The sequence below is a fragment of the Elephantulus edwardii genome, unplaced genomic scaffold (assembly GCF_000299155.1).
Source record: "Elephantulus edwardii isolate Elephantulus edwardi_28Jun2011 unplaced genomic scaffold, EleEdw1.0 scaffold00077, whole genome shotgun sequence".
Taxonomy (NCBI): Eukaryota; Metazoa; Chordata; class Mammalia; order Macroscelidea; family Macroscelididae; genus Elephantulus; species Elephantulus edwardii.
The window spans coordinates 13,110,556-13,128,345 of NW_006399827.1; the positions used below are offsets into that span (position 1 = coordinate 13,110,556).

At 35.2% G+C, this 17,790-nt stretch overlaps 1 protein-coding gene across 2 annotated transcripts in view; it reads left to right on the forward strand.

The window, feature by feature from the left end:
* Nucleotides 1-16,970, forward strand: part of CDK12 (cyclin-dependent kinase 12) — a 40,139-nt gene extending 23,169 nt beyond the window's left edge. Inside the window, exons 8-15 of one of the 2 annotated variants that reach the window (XM_006889382.1) lie at nt 2,092-2,148; nt 2,542-2,643; nt 8,443-8,520; nt 9,461-9,577; nt 10,116-10,247; nt 11,031-11,245; nt 12,079-12,531; nt 16,285-16,970. In XM_006889382.1, the coding sequence (XP_006889444.1) occupies nt 2,092-2,148; nt 2,542-2,643; nt 8,443-8,520; nt 9,461-9,577; nt 10,116-10,247; nt 11,031-11,245; nt 12,079-12,531; nt 16,285-16,970 (1,840 nt within the window). Of the gene's footprint in view, nt 1-2,091; nt 2,149-2,541; nt 2,644-8,442; nt 8,521-9,460; nt 9,578-10,115; nt 10,248-11,030; nt 11,246-12,078; nt 12,532-16,257 lie in introns of both variants that reach the window. The other variant, XM_006889381.1, reaches the window with a different exon arrangement.
* Nucleotides 16,971-17,790: the final 820 nt, after the last annotated feature.

Below are 17,790 nucleotides of genomic sequence, written 5' to 3' on the forward strand. Positions count from 1 at the left end.
GTTTTCTCAGAGTTTACTTATAAATAGAACTTAGGAAAATATAGTAATATTTAATTTTGTTAATAGTAGTTCCTACCTTTTAATATTCTGTACCATTCTTCGTACTTCGAGCGTATTCTGAGATAGCCTCTTTCACTACCTTTCTATCTTAATGGAGCAGTCTTGAACATAAATATTCCTTATGCCACATTTTTCTTGGAGTCCAGCTTTTTAAATTCTTTTCTCAGCATACTGATTGAATAGAAATGGAGAGAGGATATAGCACTGATGTACACCTTTCTTATTTTAAACCATGCAGTGTTGCCTTGTTCTGTTTGAACAGTTTCTTGTTCTAAGTTTTCTATAAGCAAAACTAAGTGATAAAGTACAGATAGACATTCTTTTTTTATTTTTTATTTTATTATTTTTGTGTGAGTATACCGTCAAATCAGATCTGACTGGTACAGGAGGAAATTGTCCCTCCTTCCCAGGCAGAGCATCTGGTGGATTTGAACCGTTCACCCAGATAGACATTCTTTGGTGTTCTCTGCTCTTAGTCAGGATCCATCTAACATCAGCAGTGATACCTGGTGCTATGGTCTCTTCGAAACTTAGCTTGAACTTCTGGCATTTCCTTGTCAATATACTGTTTTAGCCACTTTTGTATGACCTTAAGTAATAATTGCTTGTGATATTAATGATACTGTTTGATAATTTCTACTTGAAATGTTTGGGAATGAGAATAAATATTAATCTTTCCTAGTCTGTTGGCTAGGTAGCTGTCTCCAGATTTCTTGGCACAGGCTTGTGTACATATCCAGCATCTGTTAGTTGAAACATGTCAATTAGTGTCTCATCAGTTCCTGGGGTCTTACTTTTTTGTCAGTATCTTCAGTGCAACTTGAATTTCTTTCTCCATTAACACTGGCTTTTGATTACGTGGTGCTTTCTGAAATAATTCATTGTTGACCATTTCTTTTGTACAGTAAGTATGTATTCCTTTTTTTCTTATACTTCCTGGAACATTCAAGATTTTGCCCATAGCAACTTTAAAGTATTGCAACTTGAGGCTTGACATTGTTTTTTTTTTGGTTTTTTTAACTTTAGCACTGCCAAGTGAATACTTCCCTTTTAATCCTCCCAACTCTAGCTCTCTACACATTTCTTTTGCTTTGTCTTGTCAAGGTGCCCTTTGAAGTCTTCTGTTCATTTCTTTTTTTTTTTTCTTTTTTTATTCTGTGTTCCTTTCACTTCAGCATCTCTTCCCTTTGTTTTGGCCTGTCAATGCTGTAGTGCAATATTCAGGGTTTCTTCTTCCATTTTGTTTTTTCTTCCTTGTAGTGACCTTTTACTGTCTTCATGGATGATATTATCTTTGAAACCATCTCACAACTCTGGTCTTCAGTCATTAGTGTTCAATGCCTCAAACCTGTTCTTGAGCGATTTTTAGATTCAGATGGAATAAAGAAAAGGTTATCACAGATTTGTTTTAATCATCTATAGCTTTACTTTGAGCTTGTACATGAGTAATTCCACAGTGAGCACGTTGGCCTAGTTTTGTCTGTGATTCCACAGATAAAGTCAGTTTGATTCCTGTACAGTCCATCAGGTGAGGTCTATGTATAATTGACATCTGTGTTTCTTGAAAAAAATTTGCAATGAATTAATTACTGAACATAACAAAATTCAGCCCTTTGTTCTCTAGTGTCATTTCTGTCACCAAGTCAATATTTTTCAAGTACCATACCTCCAGCATTGTTTCTAACTTTTGCATTCCAGTCACCAATTATTGTTATTGTATCTTGATTGTTTGATCAATTTTGGACTGAAAAAGTTGGTTGAGATCTTAAATTTCCTTTTTAGTTCTTTGTGCTATTTTTTTCTTTGTGGATATATAATATGTGGTATAGTAGTTCAAAAAGGCACGAGACATTATGGATAGGAATATATAATCAAGAAGGTTTAATCTGGAACAGTGACCAGGAGAGTAGAAAAAGCAAAGGTTAAAATGTATTGTAAATCCTTTAACTCTTGAATTGGGACTAGAGAATTCAGGTATGATTTGAAAGCTACAGATGTTACTCATGAAAATAATTATCTTTTGTTTTACAGTGGACAAATCAAATTAGCAGATTTTGGACTTGCTCGACTCTATAACTCTGAGGAAAGGTAGGCATTCATTTAAATTATGTATGGAAACTTAGAAAACATTCTTTTTTTAGTTTTGGATATTCTAGCAAGTATATCAGCGTTCTTAACCTGAATGTGTTAATACCTATGTTTTAGACAGGGAATTTTATTTATGATTGAGTCAGCTTGTGGTTTAGGTAACCAAATTAGAATGGAACTTTTTTTTTGGAATGGAACTTTTTTCCTTCACCTCTTTCTGTCCTGTTTGTTTTGAAACACTATGCTTCTAATGGAGCTATTTTTAACCATTCCATTTTTAATTGGTAACCATATCTAATTTCAGGACTAGATACTGTAGTATATGAGTTTTCCACAAGTGTTTTTTAATCAGGAACTAGTGTCTATTCATATTACGCTTCTTTTATATTTCAGTCGCCCTTACACAAATAAAGTCATTACTCTTTGGTACCGACCTCCAGAACTACTGTTGGGAGAGGAGCGTTATACACCAGCCATAGATGTTTGGAGCTGTGGGTAAGAATCTTCCCCTGTTTACTTTTGTCTATAGCTTATGTATTGTTGACATTTTTTTGTTTTCTTTCTACATTGGGTTTTTGTGACTTTATTTAAGGTCAGAAAGATAAGGATAAAATTTAGTTCAAACTTTAGAGAAATCAACTTGAATTTTTAATATTAGAGACATACTTTTCTGTTTTTTAAATTATTTTCCCAGTTTTAAATTTTTTTTTTAATACAAACTATTATGAGGTCAGAGAACTTTTTTAAATTGGTATTCAAATAAGGTCAAGAGATTATTATTGATTCATCATTCTCAAGTCTTTTCTGTGGACCACTCCATCTCACTTATTTATTATTAAATGTGGTTCTCTAGTCCATTTTGTCTCTATAACAGTAGGTGGGTTCAAGTTTAACTTTCTACCCCTCACTCAAAAAAAAAAATTTTTTTTTTCACTTGAGGTAGTTTGCTGTGTATTGGGCTACTAACTGAAAGAGGCCAGCAATTCAATTCTACAATTATTCTGAGGAAAAAGATACCTTGTTTCATAATGACTTACAGGCTCAGAAATCCAGTGGAGGATCTTTTTTCCTTTTTTTTTTTTGTTTTGTTTTACCACCCACAGCTACATTATGGGTAATGTTGAGTACTTCAGACAGAAATTATATAATAAATGTTATTGTCAGGCTTGAGGATGGATGGCAGTAGGAGCCTCTTCTCAGAACAGCCATTATATGAGTGTACTACTTGTAGAGAATAACAGCACAGGCCACTACAAATAGGTCTGCTTTCACTTATCACCATGTACAAGTTGTTGTAAATAATGTCATTGATGATACATTCATCTTTATAAAGGTTACTTATATATCCACACATACCACTGTATATGAGGCGTTCTTATGGCTTGTGTAAGGAATTGTGCTACCAAGACAAAGGTATGCAGTTCAATTCCACCAGCTGCTCTGTGGGAGAACATCTCCTCCTATGCTCTTTACTACCTCTGAAAACCAACTGAAAGCTCAGCTGTGAATTGGTTCCTACTCAGTAGTACACAAGAACAATCAGTAAACACTACATTATAATGTAACTCTGTTTTTGGATTTTCTATTTTTATGTATGTATGTATGTATGTCATTATCAACTATTGCTTTGTGATGGCCTTGTTCCATTTAGATAATTTTTGCTTGGAATAATTGTATAAAGATAATCTCATCTATGCGGCTAACCCTAGGTACAAATTAGGGAACGCTACTGGATATTGGCTAAGAAGTTGTGCTGCCTGTCTAAATCTAGGTGGTTTGAATCTGTCAACTCCTCCATAGAAGAAAGATGAGCAGTCTCTTTCTGTGTATTTACAGCCTCTTAAATCCCAGGTCCCACTTGATGATAATGAGAGAGAGTGAGTGTGTGGTACAAATTATGTAAGAAGGGTAGAATAAAAATTAAAAACTGGTAAAAAAGAATTAAATTTTTATTCTACCCTTCTTACATAATTTGTACCACACACTCACTCACTCTCATTAAAAACTGGTAAAAAAGAATTAAAGACAATGACATTTTCTAATATTCTCCAGACATGGTCAGTGAGAGATTTTTTTAGTGGGCTTTTTGTTTGCTTGCTTTTAAGTTTCATTATTAACTCAAGGATTTTAATGTATGTTCTTATTCATGATTCTTCTTATTCTTAGTCCTGCTCAGAGTGTTCAGTCTTAGTGTGCTTTGTCAAATGAATTTTTCGTCCTTTTTTGATAATACTCACAGTAGTTTTTGCCAGTGGTTTTCTCTCCTAGACTGAGAATCAAGTAATTTATTTTGGTTTCTTTTCTTGGAATTGTTACTGTTATTTGCCATGGAGACGGAACTGACTTGTAGCTGACCCTCCAATAGGTTAATAAAAGGCTGTAAATTGAATGGGAAATTAGTCATCTTTCTCCCCTGGAGCAGCTATTGGACTTCGGGTTGATAGTACAGCTTTTTACCACTAAGGACCAGAATTTACATGTTAAAGCATAGACTTTTTAAAATGGATATATAACTACTTGGTTATATGTTGCATGATTGATGTTTGTATGCTGTCCTTGACCTCCATACTTAGAACATTAGTACTTCCCAGAGGAGCACAACACTTTCCCCCATTCATTGCCTTCTTTATTAATGTTAGTCTTTAAAGGGAATGCTGCAGGGCTTTATTTAAAAATTTAAAGGGGTGAAGGAAAGAAAGCATAATTTCTTTAGTAACTTATCGAAATCAAATGAAGCTTTAGTTACATTTTAGTGACTCAAGCTGGGTGTCTTTGTGTTCTCAACTATTTTATTTAACAGTATTAGCATTTAAATTGTCACAACTAGGCCCTAAAGTTAACTCTCCATTAAGATGCATGAGGAAAGTTCATAGCTCTGTTGGTACTATCATTTCAGTCTGTGCACCCTGCCACCTCATGCAGTAGCAAAGTATTGATTATATAATGAATATGTCCTGAGATAAAATAAAACACAAAACTGATTAGAAATGAAGACTACAGAAGACTAGCCGTTCTTTAAAAGCTCATTGAATTGAGGTTTTGCTTAATTTTTTTGTGTTTGCTTACTACTGTGGTGATCTGTGAACGTACCCTGAATGAGAACTGTCAGAACAGTTTAGTTTGCAGATTGGAGAATAAACTAGAAAGACTAGGACAACAAATTGAACCTGTTGTCAGCTTTACTTTTTTTTTCTGACTCTTACATTACTTGTTTTGATAGTACTATATTTGAAACTTGATTTGGCAGTAAATTTGAGGAGAAAATTAAATTTACTTTTCAATTTCTTGATCAAATTTGAGAAAATAGTGGAAGTGTTTCTCTATTGTTAGTTGAGTTCAACAAATGAGTCTGCTTAATAAAAAGGTGCTCAAACTCAAGAAGGGAGGTTGACCATCTTTCTCTCACAGAACATCTGGTGAATTAAACTGTCAGCCTTTGAGTTGACATCAGAACTCTACTGCTTAGGCAACAGTACTTAAAAAATCAGATAGTTTGCGAAGTTAAAAATTTTGAGAGTAAGCCTGAATTCTTATTTATAAGAATACATAAGTCTCATTTCAAAGTACAGACCAGTGCATAGATTTTTTTTTTTCCATTTAGAGGAAAAAAAATTGTATTTCAAACATACAAAAAAGGAATGTGGGCGAGCTCTGGTGGCCTAGTGGCAAGAAGCTATAGGGCAATCCCAGAGGTGTGCGGTTCAAATCCACCAGATGCTCTGCTGGAGGAGGAGGAACAGTTTCTTCCTGTACCAGTCAGATCTGATTTGACGGTACACAAACACACAAAAATAATAAAATTTTTTAAAAAAATAAATGTGTTCATATAATTTTCCTTTAAACTTATCTTAAAATATCTAAATTTACAGAAAAATTTCAAGAATAATACAGTGAAGTTTAGCATAGCCTTTATCTCAATTCACTAAGAATTTATCATTTTTTAAATTTTATCTTAGCTTTTTTTATTGAGGTACATAATAAATTGAATAATTTGATAAGTTTTGGTGTATGTATACATAGTACCCCATTTTAATTTTTACTAAAAAAGGCTTGCATTTATTCTGTATTCTGTCACTATCAATTTATGTTTTTTATAATTTTACAAACATAGAGTCATAGTATATATGATATGTTTCTTCTGGCATTTTTTATTCAGCATAATTTGGAATTCATTCATGTCAGAGTCACTTATTTCTCAAATCCACCATATTTGCTTTGTCGTTCCTGTACGTACATAAATCCACCCACTGTCATAACAACTCCCATCAAGTGTTCAGAGGTATAAATCTTTCTGGTAGGAGGGTGCCTATCTTTCTTCCAGGGGAATTTGAAGTCACAATGTTTGGATAGTATCCCATCACATTAAATGCACATTGTTGTTGTTGTTATTGTTGTGGACCATCGAGTTGGAACCGACCCATTGCTGACCCTGCTGGTGGGTTTTCAGAGGCAGTTAATTCACACAGGAGATTGTCCATTCTTCGCCTGAGGAGCTAGGAACGATGTGCCTTCAGGATTGCAGCACAGCTTCTTGCCTCTAGGCCTACCAGGGTTCTTCATGTGCATAAAATAATACATTACATACAATTAAAAAAACCAAAGTGATTGCTTTTGAGTAGGAACTGACTAATAACTGACCCCCAGTGAGTTTTCAGAAGTTGTAAATTACACAGGAGGAGATTGCCTACCTTTCTTAGGTGGAGTGACTAGTGAACTCAAACCTCCACAGAGGTACTGGCTTTTGGTTAGCAATGCATCTCCCTACAGACAACTCCATCAGATCTCCCTAAAACATACAAATGGTAAAACAGTAATATACAATAAATAAAATATGTGTATGTACACACAGATACATCCTGTATCACATATTTTTCCTAGAACTGTTTGATAGTTGTTAGCTAACAGTGTTCTGTATTGAATTTTCCTATTCCTGGTAATAAGTTCCAATCTAGAATCATGAATTATATTTTAATCTTTAATCTGGAGCAGTTGAATCTTTAAATATGAAGATTTTTCTTTTATTTTTTTTTTAAAAAGATGAGTTTTTATATAGATTGTCACTCAGTTTGGGTTTATTTGATAGTTTGTCATGATTCAATTTAAGATACATGTTTTGGGCTAGACTACTGTAAAAGTGGTATTAAAGTCTCTCAGTATTCACATCTGTGCTTAGTATTCACATCTGTGCTTGTAAATGGTTATGCTTATGATGATACTGATTTTGGTCTCTAAGGTGTTATCGTGGTTTTTTTCTACTGAATTAATTACTAGTTTCCTTTTATAAGAAATTTGTGGAGAGATACTTAGAAGCTATATGTCTCTAATGTCTTTTTCTAAATTTTGTGTTGTTGAAAATAAACATACCAGTTATATAATTTTGTGACATTGGTCACACTCTTTAAATTATATCATCAATTTCACCTACCTTTTCTGGGTTATTCCTTATTAACATAAATTCTCTGCCCCTAAAGTTCCTGTCTTTTGATTTGCTGTTGTTAATTTGATCCTATATAGATAATTCTTAAAAGAGCACAATGCCAAATCAGGCTTTAGTTAATAATTAAGCTAAGTGGTTTGTTCTGGTTTTTGTTAACTCTAGAGGACTTTTTTAATTTAAAGATTATCTCAAGGCAGTAATTTTCAGGAACTCATACACTCTGCAGAAAGTCTGGAGTCCATGAGTGTTTAAAATTATGTACTGTGTTTTCCCATTTTTGATAAGGATTATCTATGGAATCTTTGAGCACAGTGCTCAGTCATGTTAATTAGTTACTATCCAGTTGTTCTCGTCTCATAGCAGAGGAAGCAGTTGTTCAATTAAAGGTCCATGTAGTTGTGAAAGGACTTTTCATATTGGTGAAAATGTTTGCATATAATTTTTTGACAAGCATATTGAAACTGATCGTAGATGATCACTGTTAACTGTTTTCTTTGCAAATACAATGTCCAACCAAAGGGCAGTAGTCTAGAACATTCTACAGAGCAGAATAAGGAGAAACAATTAGAAACTACAGGCACCATAGAAATGTGAGGGGTTTTTTTAGTCTTTGATTATTTTTCCTTACTTTGTAATGAAAGTGATACTTACAGAGTGAAAATTTGATCTGTTTGAAAAGAAATCTAAACCTCCTATGCTATTTTCATTCCAATAAACCTTTCCTAATACTCAGTTGTTGCCTTTTTTAACTAATTTACAATCTAATAGATCTGATATAGCTCAACTGTAAATGTTTTAGACACATTTTAAATCACCTATAGGAATTTCTTTTGACCTCTCTTTTTTATTCTTTGTAGATGTATCCTCGGGGAATTGTTCACAAAGAAGCCCATTTTTCAAGCGAATCTGGAACTGGCTCAGTTAGAACTGATAAGGTACAGCTATCTAATGTTGTGGGTGCTCAAGTGTGATGTGTAATTTCTAACACTTCAGTTATTCTCCTAAATGATTTTCTCTATTTTATGTCTAAGTAAGTTTCTCTTCTTTTCAAGATTGCCATATACCTTCTCTGACTAAATATGTAAAATATTCTGTACAAGATTTATTTCTTTCCTTGAGTATTTTTTATCAGCTCTTCATATGTTAATAGGTCATATTCAGGATGATAGTTCCATAATGGTTAAATTATGATTAAATTTATTCGGCAAACCTTTTTTTTTTTTTTTAACTTTAGTATTCAGGTTAAAATAAATTCTACCTTCAGAGAATCCAGTGTTCAGTAGTAGGTATAGAATGAAAGACAGATAATTATAAAATAGAACTTATATTAGAGGAATTGGGGAAAAGATCTACAGGGTTGCAATAGAACCTTGTTTACTTGCTTTCAATAAAATTAAAGTGAAGATTACAGCAGACTAGCATGAATAATTTTTTTTAAATGATATGTAGCTCATTAAGGAGCTCTGACGGCAGAGCGTTTACTACTATTAACAAATAAATCAGATCCACCAATTACTCCTTGGCTAAAGATAGACAGTCTCCTCCCATTGGAGGGGCACTATGAGCTGGAATTGATTCTGAACAGCCATTGAATGTTAAGACACAGTTTCTTAAAAAAATACCATTCTGGTAGTGAAAATCTACTCACAGGATTTAAAAAACATATTTTATAAACTCAAATATGTGGATCATTTTCTATTTTAGTAGTAGCATTTTCAGTATCTTGTAATTTTTTCTGTCCTATTCATCTGCTTGCCCTCTATGTAATAAGCCAAGATTCCCAAACCTTAGGAGATGATAATTTCTGCTTCTGTAACCTTCAGAGTTTCATGATTCTGACTCACTGATTTCTTTTGCCTTCTATTTTGTTTTTAGCCGACTGTGTGGTACCCCTTGTCCAGCTGTGTGGCCTGATGTTATCAAGCTCCCCTACTTTAACACCATGAAACCAAAGAAGCAGTATAGGAGGCGACTACGAGAAGAATTTTCTTTGTGAGTTTGGCAAAAATATACATCTAGATTTTATATTTAGCTGATACTGGGACTTGACTTTTTTAATGACTGGGTGTTATCCCATTTTATTGTGGAACACACTATAGGAGATCATTATATTTTTTAATAGTATTTTCATTTTATTATAGCCCTTTCTTCCTGATTTTTTTTTTAATTCTGGAGATTTTTGGAGATAAGAAACGTTATAGACCCTATATAAGTTCTCTCTTTTTTTTGTGGGATTTTATTTATTTTAATTAAGATTTTAATCAAAGTTTATAGAGAACTTGGATTTCCATTCAACACATAAGTTCTCATATAATCCTTTTGATCTTCCTAAGATAAAAAGATAATAGGCCTATTTGATTACTTTTTCCTGTCTGTATTGTATTTCTTAAATCCTGTGTAAAACTAAATCTGTTTGCTTGTGTTAGTATACTCAGCTCCCCTACCACAGTTTTAAATTTTGACACAAGATTACAAGTTTGAGAACTGTGAGCTTGTTAAAAACATGTCCTTTTTCTGCTGCTTTCCCCAGCATTCCTTCAGCAGCACTTGATTTACTGGACCACATGCTGACTCTAGATCCTAGCAAACGTTGCACAGCTGAACAGACTCTACAGAGTGATTTCCTTAAAGATGTTGAACTCAGCAGAATGGCTCCCCCAGAGTAAGTATTGGTTGCTGTGTAGGGAAAACACCTTTCCACTTCTAGAGATGAAAACTCAGTATAGTTTTTAGAGGAATTGCAAATACTCAGTTAAGTCCAAAATGAAGAGGTATCCTTGAGTATTGTAGCTTTGATCATTTTGTTTAACATGGAATAGATTGAGCTATGATATTCTAATTTGATTCAAACGATCTGCTTTTGTTTTTGCCTTCTCAATATATTCTACTATACAACAAGTTCTTTGAAAGTAATTCTAGTTTTACCTTAACCCTTTCATGATTGACTCCCTTATGTCTAAGTGACCATTATATCCTATACTTGCAAGGACAGTTCTAATTAGTTTGCAGTATTGTCAGATCATGTATCCTAAACCAAGTAATATGGATCACTTTTGCTTAAAGGTGACTTAATCATGATAAAATTTATGATTTAAACCACTACAACTATACTTTCCTACATATTTAAAAAATAGCAGCTTTAACGCCTCTATCCAACTATTCCTAATTGAAACTTGACCAGTGAAATTTTTTTTCTTGTTATGTACAGTTATGAACAAGTTACCAGATTTAAATATTTGACTGAAATATAGGAGTTATGTGTAGCAAGTGTATCTTAGTTATTAGCAAAACTTCAGTTTCTCACTGTTGACTTTACATTGCTATTGTTTACCAACTTTTCTAGTTATTTTACTATTTTTCCCCCCTCTGCCTTTTCTTGGACTTCTTTGAATTCTTTGAATCAGATTCCCATTTATATTTCCTCCTTGCTTTATGTTTTTTCCAGCCTCCCCCACTGGCAAGATTGCCATGAATTGTGGAGCAAGAAAAGGCGACGGCAGCGACAGAGTGGTGTTGTGCTCGAAGAGCCACCTCCGTCCAAAGTCTCGCGTAAAGAAACTACCTCAGGGACAAGCACTGAACCCGTGAAGAACAGCAGTCCAGCACCACCACCTCAGCCTGCTCCTGGCAAGGTGGAGCCTGGATCTGGCGATGCAGTAGGTCAGTGCTGGGATGTGCCTTTCTGTTTTCATAAACATACTTTGCATGTTTTGAAGGTCAAGTACAAAGGCAGGGAGGAGAGAGTGTCTTAAAGTTTTTATCCATTAAATCATTAGTAAAAAAGTAAGTGTCCTTATTATGGAGGGAGAATAAATTCAACATTATACATACACTACAGAAAAGTCTACAGGAGAGAATGTTTCTTTTCCTGAAATAAGGAACACTTGTCTCAGTTAAATACACAAAGGTAAATGAGGTAAGTCAACATTAAGGTTAGTTTACCATGTCTCTTAAACACACATAATTTGGAACACTGTTTATGCCTGTTGGGTTCGATAGAATTTTGGGGGAATCTAATTATATTTAGTCACATTTACTAAATGTACTTTGTTTCATTTACTGTTACTTGATCCATGGACATCTACTTTCTTAACAATAAACTAAATGGCAAAATAGTTCTTCTGTAGAGAAGAGCTATAGATCATTCTAGGAAGCTTAAAAAGTCACTCCAGACAATTGCTAGTTCTCAAGGAAAAGGGCCTAGAGCTCTGACTTTCAAAACCTTGGTGATTCTGATGTACCACTAAGAGTTGAAAACCACTGAACTTGAAGAATACAAATAAAATGACATCACCTTTACACACAGTACAATTATGTTTTTACTCCTTATATTTAAGCAAAAGTCTAAAGAACAACCATTTGTGTCATGACAGACACGTGGTATTAAAAAGAACATTGAAAATGAACTTCATTTTTTTTATATTATAAGCTGTTACTGCCAGTTAAAGAAAGTAAGGCCATGCCTTGCTTCATCCTCCACTATTTCTCCACAGGACTTGGTGACATCACACAGCAGCTGAATCAAAGTGAACTTGCAGTGTTATTGAACCTGCTACAGAGCCAAACTGACCTTAGCATTCCTCAAATGGCGCAGCTGCTTAACATCCACTCAAACCCAGAGATGCAGCAACAGCTGGAGGCCCTTAACCAATCCATCAGTGCCCTGACTGAAGCTACTTCCCAGCAGCAGGACTTACAGCCTGTGGCCCCAGAGGAGGCTTTGAAGGAGGCACTTCCTGCCCCACTGGTCCAACCTTCAGCAGAACAGACAACTCCTGAAGTTGCAAGCACAACAGCTGATACACAGAATATGTTGGCAGTTCTCTTGAGCCAGCTGATGAAAACCCAGGAGCCAGCAGGCAGCCTGGAAGAAAACAACGGTGACAAGAACAGTGGGTCACAGGGACCCCGAAGAACTCTCTCAATGCCACAGGAGGAGGCAGCAGGTAAACAGACCGGTCATGAATCTCATTGAGCTCAGGTGCTGTTGGTCCTCTTAAAAATTCTTTAACATTTTCTTTTTCACATCAATGGCATCAGTTTCAGTTTTTCTGTAACCTAATCTGCGGGAGAACATAGCACCAATTGTGTATTTCTTCTTTTATCTGTGTTTCAAAGTTTCTCAAAGCACCTTACATACATTGATTGTTTTTCCACTTCCTAGGAGGTAGGTAAATAAAACCCTTGTGTTCTAACCAAGGAAACCACAAACCATAACTAATGCATCTTGAAGCACTGTGTGTGTGGTGGCTAACTAGTGCTAGCACTTGAAACTCTGCCTTCCAAATAAACCCTGACTTCTGTATGTCTAGTGTAGTAGATGCTGGATACCAGAATTTAACCCGGAAGTCAAGGTAGTTCTAATAAAATATAATCTTTTTGAGAGTAATTTGGGGATATTTTTAAGTAGATATTTAACATATATTTTTTTCCAAAAAATTAAAATATATAAATATGATTTTTTTTAAGCCTGTGTTCCTGAAAGAGACGATTGAATGGATCCTAGATTAGAAAATTAACATTACATAAAGAAAAGAGTTTGAATAAAATATGTTATGCTCTGATCTCACGTGACCACAGCATGCATTTTATATGAGAGTAAAGAGAGTTACATTGTCTAATGAATTCTGATTTACAGCCTGTTGGCAAATGTTTACTTAATCAGAATGTTTTCAACTCCTTCAAAATTTTCACTGTTCATGAAGATCCTATGACTTGGGGAATTAAGAAGAGATACAAGGGTGGATGAGATAAACTAATCTTCAACTTTCAGGGTCCTGCATTCACATTTCATAAGGGATGGTGCAGAAAGAATATGCATTATTTCTACTGTTAGAGTTAAACACATGAACTATTTTTCAAATGTATAACTTTTGGAAAGGAAGATAAATAAAATTAACCAGTTTATTTTACAGATAGGGAAACCTTAGTTCAGGATGTATAACTGTAGTTCCACTGCTGATTATTTGCAGAAGCAGAACTAAACCTTGTGTATTTGTGTTTCTTTAATCACTCTGCTGCTCTATCATTTGTGAGGATGGGCAGGTTTTCAGTCTTTTAAGGTTGCTGTGAGAGTCGGCTCAACAACACCCCAAAACAACCAACAACTCTGTCATGCTGATTTCAGTTATTTTTAAGAAACTCCAGGACATAAAATAACAGAGAAAGCTAACGTAGAATTAAAGCAGGCCTCATATCTTGTCTCCCTTTACCACAAAGAAAATTTCATCTCTTTTTAAAATATTTGGAAAAAGTGGTTCAAATTAAATGTCATAGTGATTGAAAGAATCACCAGTAATTGAGCCAACAAGCTGTCAGCCAAATGGTGAAATTGAACTACAGTGAAGGTCTGACCTGCTGCCAGAATGGTTAGATATGTTTTTCAGAGGAATATGTAAGATGCCATTACTCTAATTACTGTAGTCACCTCTGGATTAGCCTATGCTCCTCTGTTGTTTCTTTGTGTTGCCTCTTTTTTGGCATTTAATTGTTCAGTAGCACTTCCACCAGAGGGCAGACTGGATAAGCCAGAAAAGGGTGAAACCTGTTATTTTGGCATTCTATCACTCAGTATTTGTTATGAAAGGGTGGTGGTTGATAGTGAATCAAATGAAGTTCAAAGTTATTTGTACATTTTATTAATACTTCCCTTATTAGTACAGATTTTAAGAATTGGCAATATTGTTAACACCTTAAATTTTACTTACAGTATTATTTGTAAAAATGTGATCTTTATTTTTAAGAATTTGTTAGTTTTACTTTAATGTTCTTTATAATCCATCTACTTTGGAATAGAGTTATCTTCTCATCTGTGTGAAAGAACTTGAAAAGGTGATTTGAATTCAAGAATTGGTTCTGTTGAAACACTATTTTCATACAAGATAGAGTGTAAATATGAAATTGGTATAAACATGGGAAGATTATGAGTTTAGATTTACCTACATTTGCAGTTGACCTTTTAAAAAAATATTTGGCGGGATAGGGGGGAACCAACAAAACAAAAACCCTGATGTTCCATAAATATTTTTTAATAGCTAGTAAGGCCTTAGAGATCTTTGAAGTTGACAGTAAGAGGGTTTGAAATCTATAGGTATTTTTGCAGTAAAATTAGTCACTGCCTTCCCCTTCCCCACCCCCATATGTCTCCTTTATCAGTGAATTTTTTTGGCAATATTTTCTTTTCCTTAAATTATTTTTCCTTTGATACCTGTTACCCAGCCAAGCAATCAACAAGTAGCTTAAATGGATATGGTCTATAGGGCAAGCAAGTGGTTTGGAGACTTATGGAAACCCTCTCAGTCCTGCGCTATCTAGGACAATTAGTGATTGTACCTGTATTTTGAACATTGTTCCTGCCTTCATTTCTACTATATAGCCTTAAAATTAGTGATATAAAAATGTAAGGTAAATTTGTTATCAGAATAATTAGTTGTAATTAAAAACTCATTTTGGCTTGTGATAAGGATTTTTTTTAATGCTTCCGTAGAGAACAGGAATTATTTGGATAATTTCCCAAAACTTTGAATCTTTCCTGCAGGATAACTCACAGCTCTCTTAAAGACACTTATTTATTTGAATGTTCTTTTGTCACAGTGGTTTTATATGTCCTCAAATGCATACCATTTTACATCTGTCTTCTTCTGCCTTGTTAGGAATTCATTATCAAATGATTGTTGTGCTTAAGCAACTTAAGCCAGGAGTGGAAAACAAAGATCCAAGGAATGATTCAAAAAAGACAAAGATAAAATAAATTTTAATAAAAACCCAACAACAAAGATCTTTGGGAAGATAGAATATAGTATTAGTTCATTATGTTTCTATATACCCAATTCTTGCCATTATTTCTAAGACAAATGAATGTTTGTAAAAAAGTCCCATTCTGCATGACAACAGGTGCTACATTGATTCCCCCCCCCATATATTACGGAAAAAATGCAGGAGGTAGGTAGGTAAACAAAATAGAAAATCGTAATAGTAGATTACTTTTGTTTTAATCATTATTGTAACACAGGAAGCAGAATGAGAGTATGGTGATTAATATACCTTTTCTTCATAATGTAATTATTGGGGAAGGGAACTTAAATTTTGAGGAACAGGTGTATGTTTATACATGATAGTAATGGAAGGTTTTTGCTTCATTTTCTCTTTCTTGTATATTAAGTTCTTTTTCAGGTTAACCTTACGCCATTCAACTTTCTGTAAAATGTGTTAGCTATACAAGATCTCTTTGTTGTACAGCAAGATTATGTTCTAGAAATGTGACCACAACATGTGTATTATTCCCTCTCATTTCCTTCTTTCTACATTATTGGGTTAATGTTTTGAATTAGCAGCAAAAAGGGGTGGGAAGGGGTTGCTGCCAACAACCTACACATTAGAACAGTTTGTTAAAGAAGGAAATGGAGGAAATCTCAGACAAAAATCAGAACAATAATTTGAAGCATAATGGTCTTTTTTTATACCAGCTGTTAGATTCAGAATGCAACTGTCTTATTTTTAATCACTTGATTTTATTTATAAATTGCAATTCCCTGCTCCCAAGATTTTATTCTTTATATATTTGGTTACTTGTATTGGTATTTGTTTATGTTGGGCAGTGTGTGTGTGTGTGTTGTGTTTATAATCACATGTGAATTTTAAGATGGTGTTTAAAAGAAGTAACCCTTCCACAGCATGTCCTCCTCACATTCTTCCACCAGAGAAGAGGCCCCCTGAGCCCCCTGGACCTCCACCGCCGCCACCTCCACCCCCTCTGGTTGAAGGCGATCTTTCCAGCGCCCCCCAGGAGTTGAACCCAGCCGTGACAGCCGCCTTGCTGCAACTCTTATCCCAGCCTGAAGCAGAGCCTCCTGGCCAACTGCCACATGAGGACCAGGCCTTGAAACCAATGGAGTACTCCACCCGACCCCATCCAAACAGGACTTACAGAAACACTGATGAGCCTGATACAGGGTTCAGTGCCACTGACACTGATGAATGCAACTCTGGTCCAGCCTTGACAGAATCCCTGACTCAGACCCTGGTGAAGAACAGGACCTTTTCAGGCTCTGTGAGCCAAGTTGGGGAGTCCAACAGTTACCAGGGTACAGGGTCAGTACAATTCCCAGGGGACCAGGACCTCCGCTTTGCCAGGGTCCCCTTAACATTACACTCAGTGGTTGGGCAGCCATTCTTGAAATCTGAGGGAAGCAGCAACTCTGTGATACATGCAGAGACCAAATTGCAAAACTATGGGGAACTGGGGCCAGGAACCACTGGGGCCAGCAGTTCAGGAACAGGCCTTAACTGGGGGGGCCCCGCCCAGGCTTCTACCTATGGAAAACTCTATCGGGGGCCTACAAGAGTCCCACCACGAGGGGGAAGAGGGAGAGGAGTACCTTACTAACCTAGAGGCTTCAGTGTCCTGAAAGACTCCTTACCTAGCTATCTTTCCATTCTATCCTCTGAACCTTTAATGAAATAATTTGCAGAGCAAAGTAATCTGCATTTGACTACCACAAAGCTGTCCATTGTATTCCTTGCTCAGTTGTTACAAGCAGGCAACTTACAGAATAATGATGTTGGCACCAGTTCCCTCAGGATGGGATATAGCCAGAACATTTACTTCAAACTCTACCTAGTAGATACAAGTAGAGAATAATGGAGGGGTCATTAAATTGAAAAGTTAACACTGTGTTAGCTCATTGCCTACATTTCTTGACAGAAGAGAGAAAGGTTCAGTTTTGAGATGTGACTATCAGGAGAATAGATTTTTAAAGATTTTTTTTAAAATTTTCTTTTGAATTTAAATTTCGTTTTCATCTTCAATGAGAATAAGCAGCTCATAAACTTTTGCTCTAAGAGTAATGATAACCTAGTTGATCTAAATAAATGTTTCCTTCTACCCCACTATCACACATTTTTTGCTTTTAAGTGAACCCTTCCCCCTCCTTTCAATTGAGCATCTTGAACATATCTTCCCACCCCCCAATAAAATTAAAGTTTACTCTGCTTGGACTAAAGGTGTATTCCCCCTCCCTGCACATAAAGCAGGTGATTTCTTTGGCAAGTAGATAGACTTTACCCAACTCTGCTTTTTGCCTCATTCTTATATAGTATTTTCCTTTTTTTCTTTTTTGAGGCATTTGTTTGGAAAAAGAATCGTTGAGATGCCTAAGAACCTGCGATAATTTCATTACCTTTTTTTGAAATAAAGGAAAGGAAGT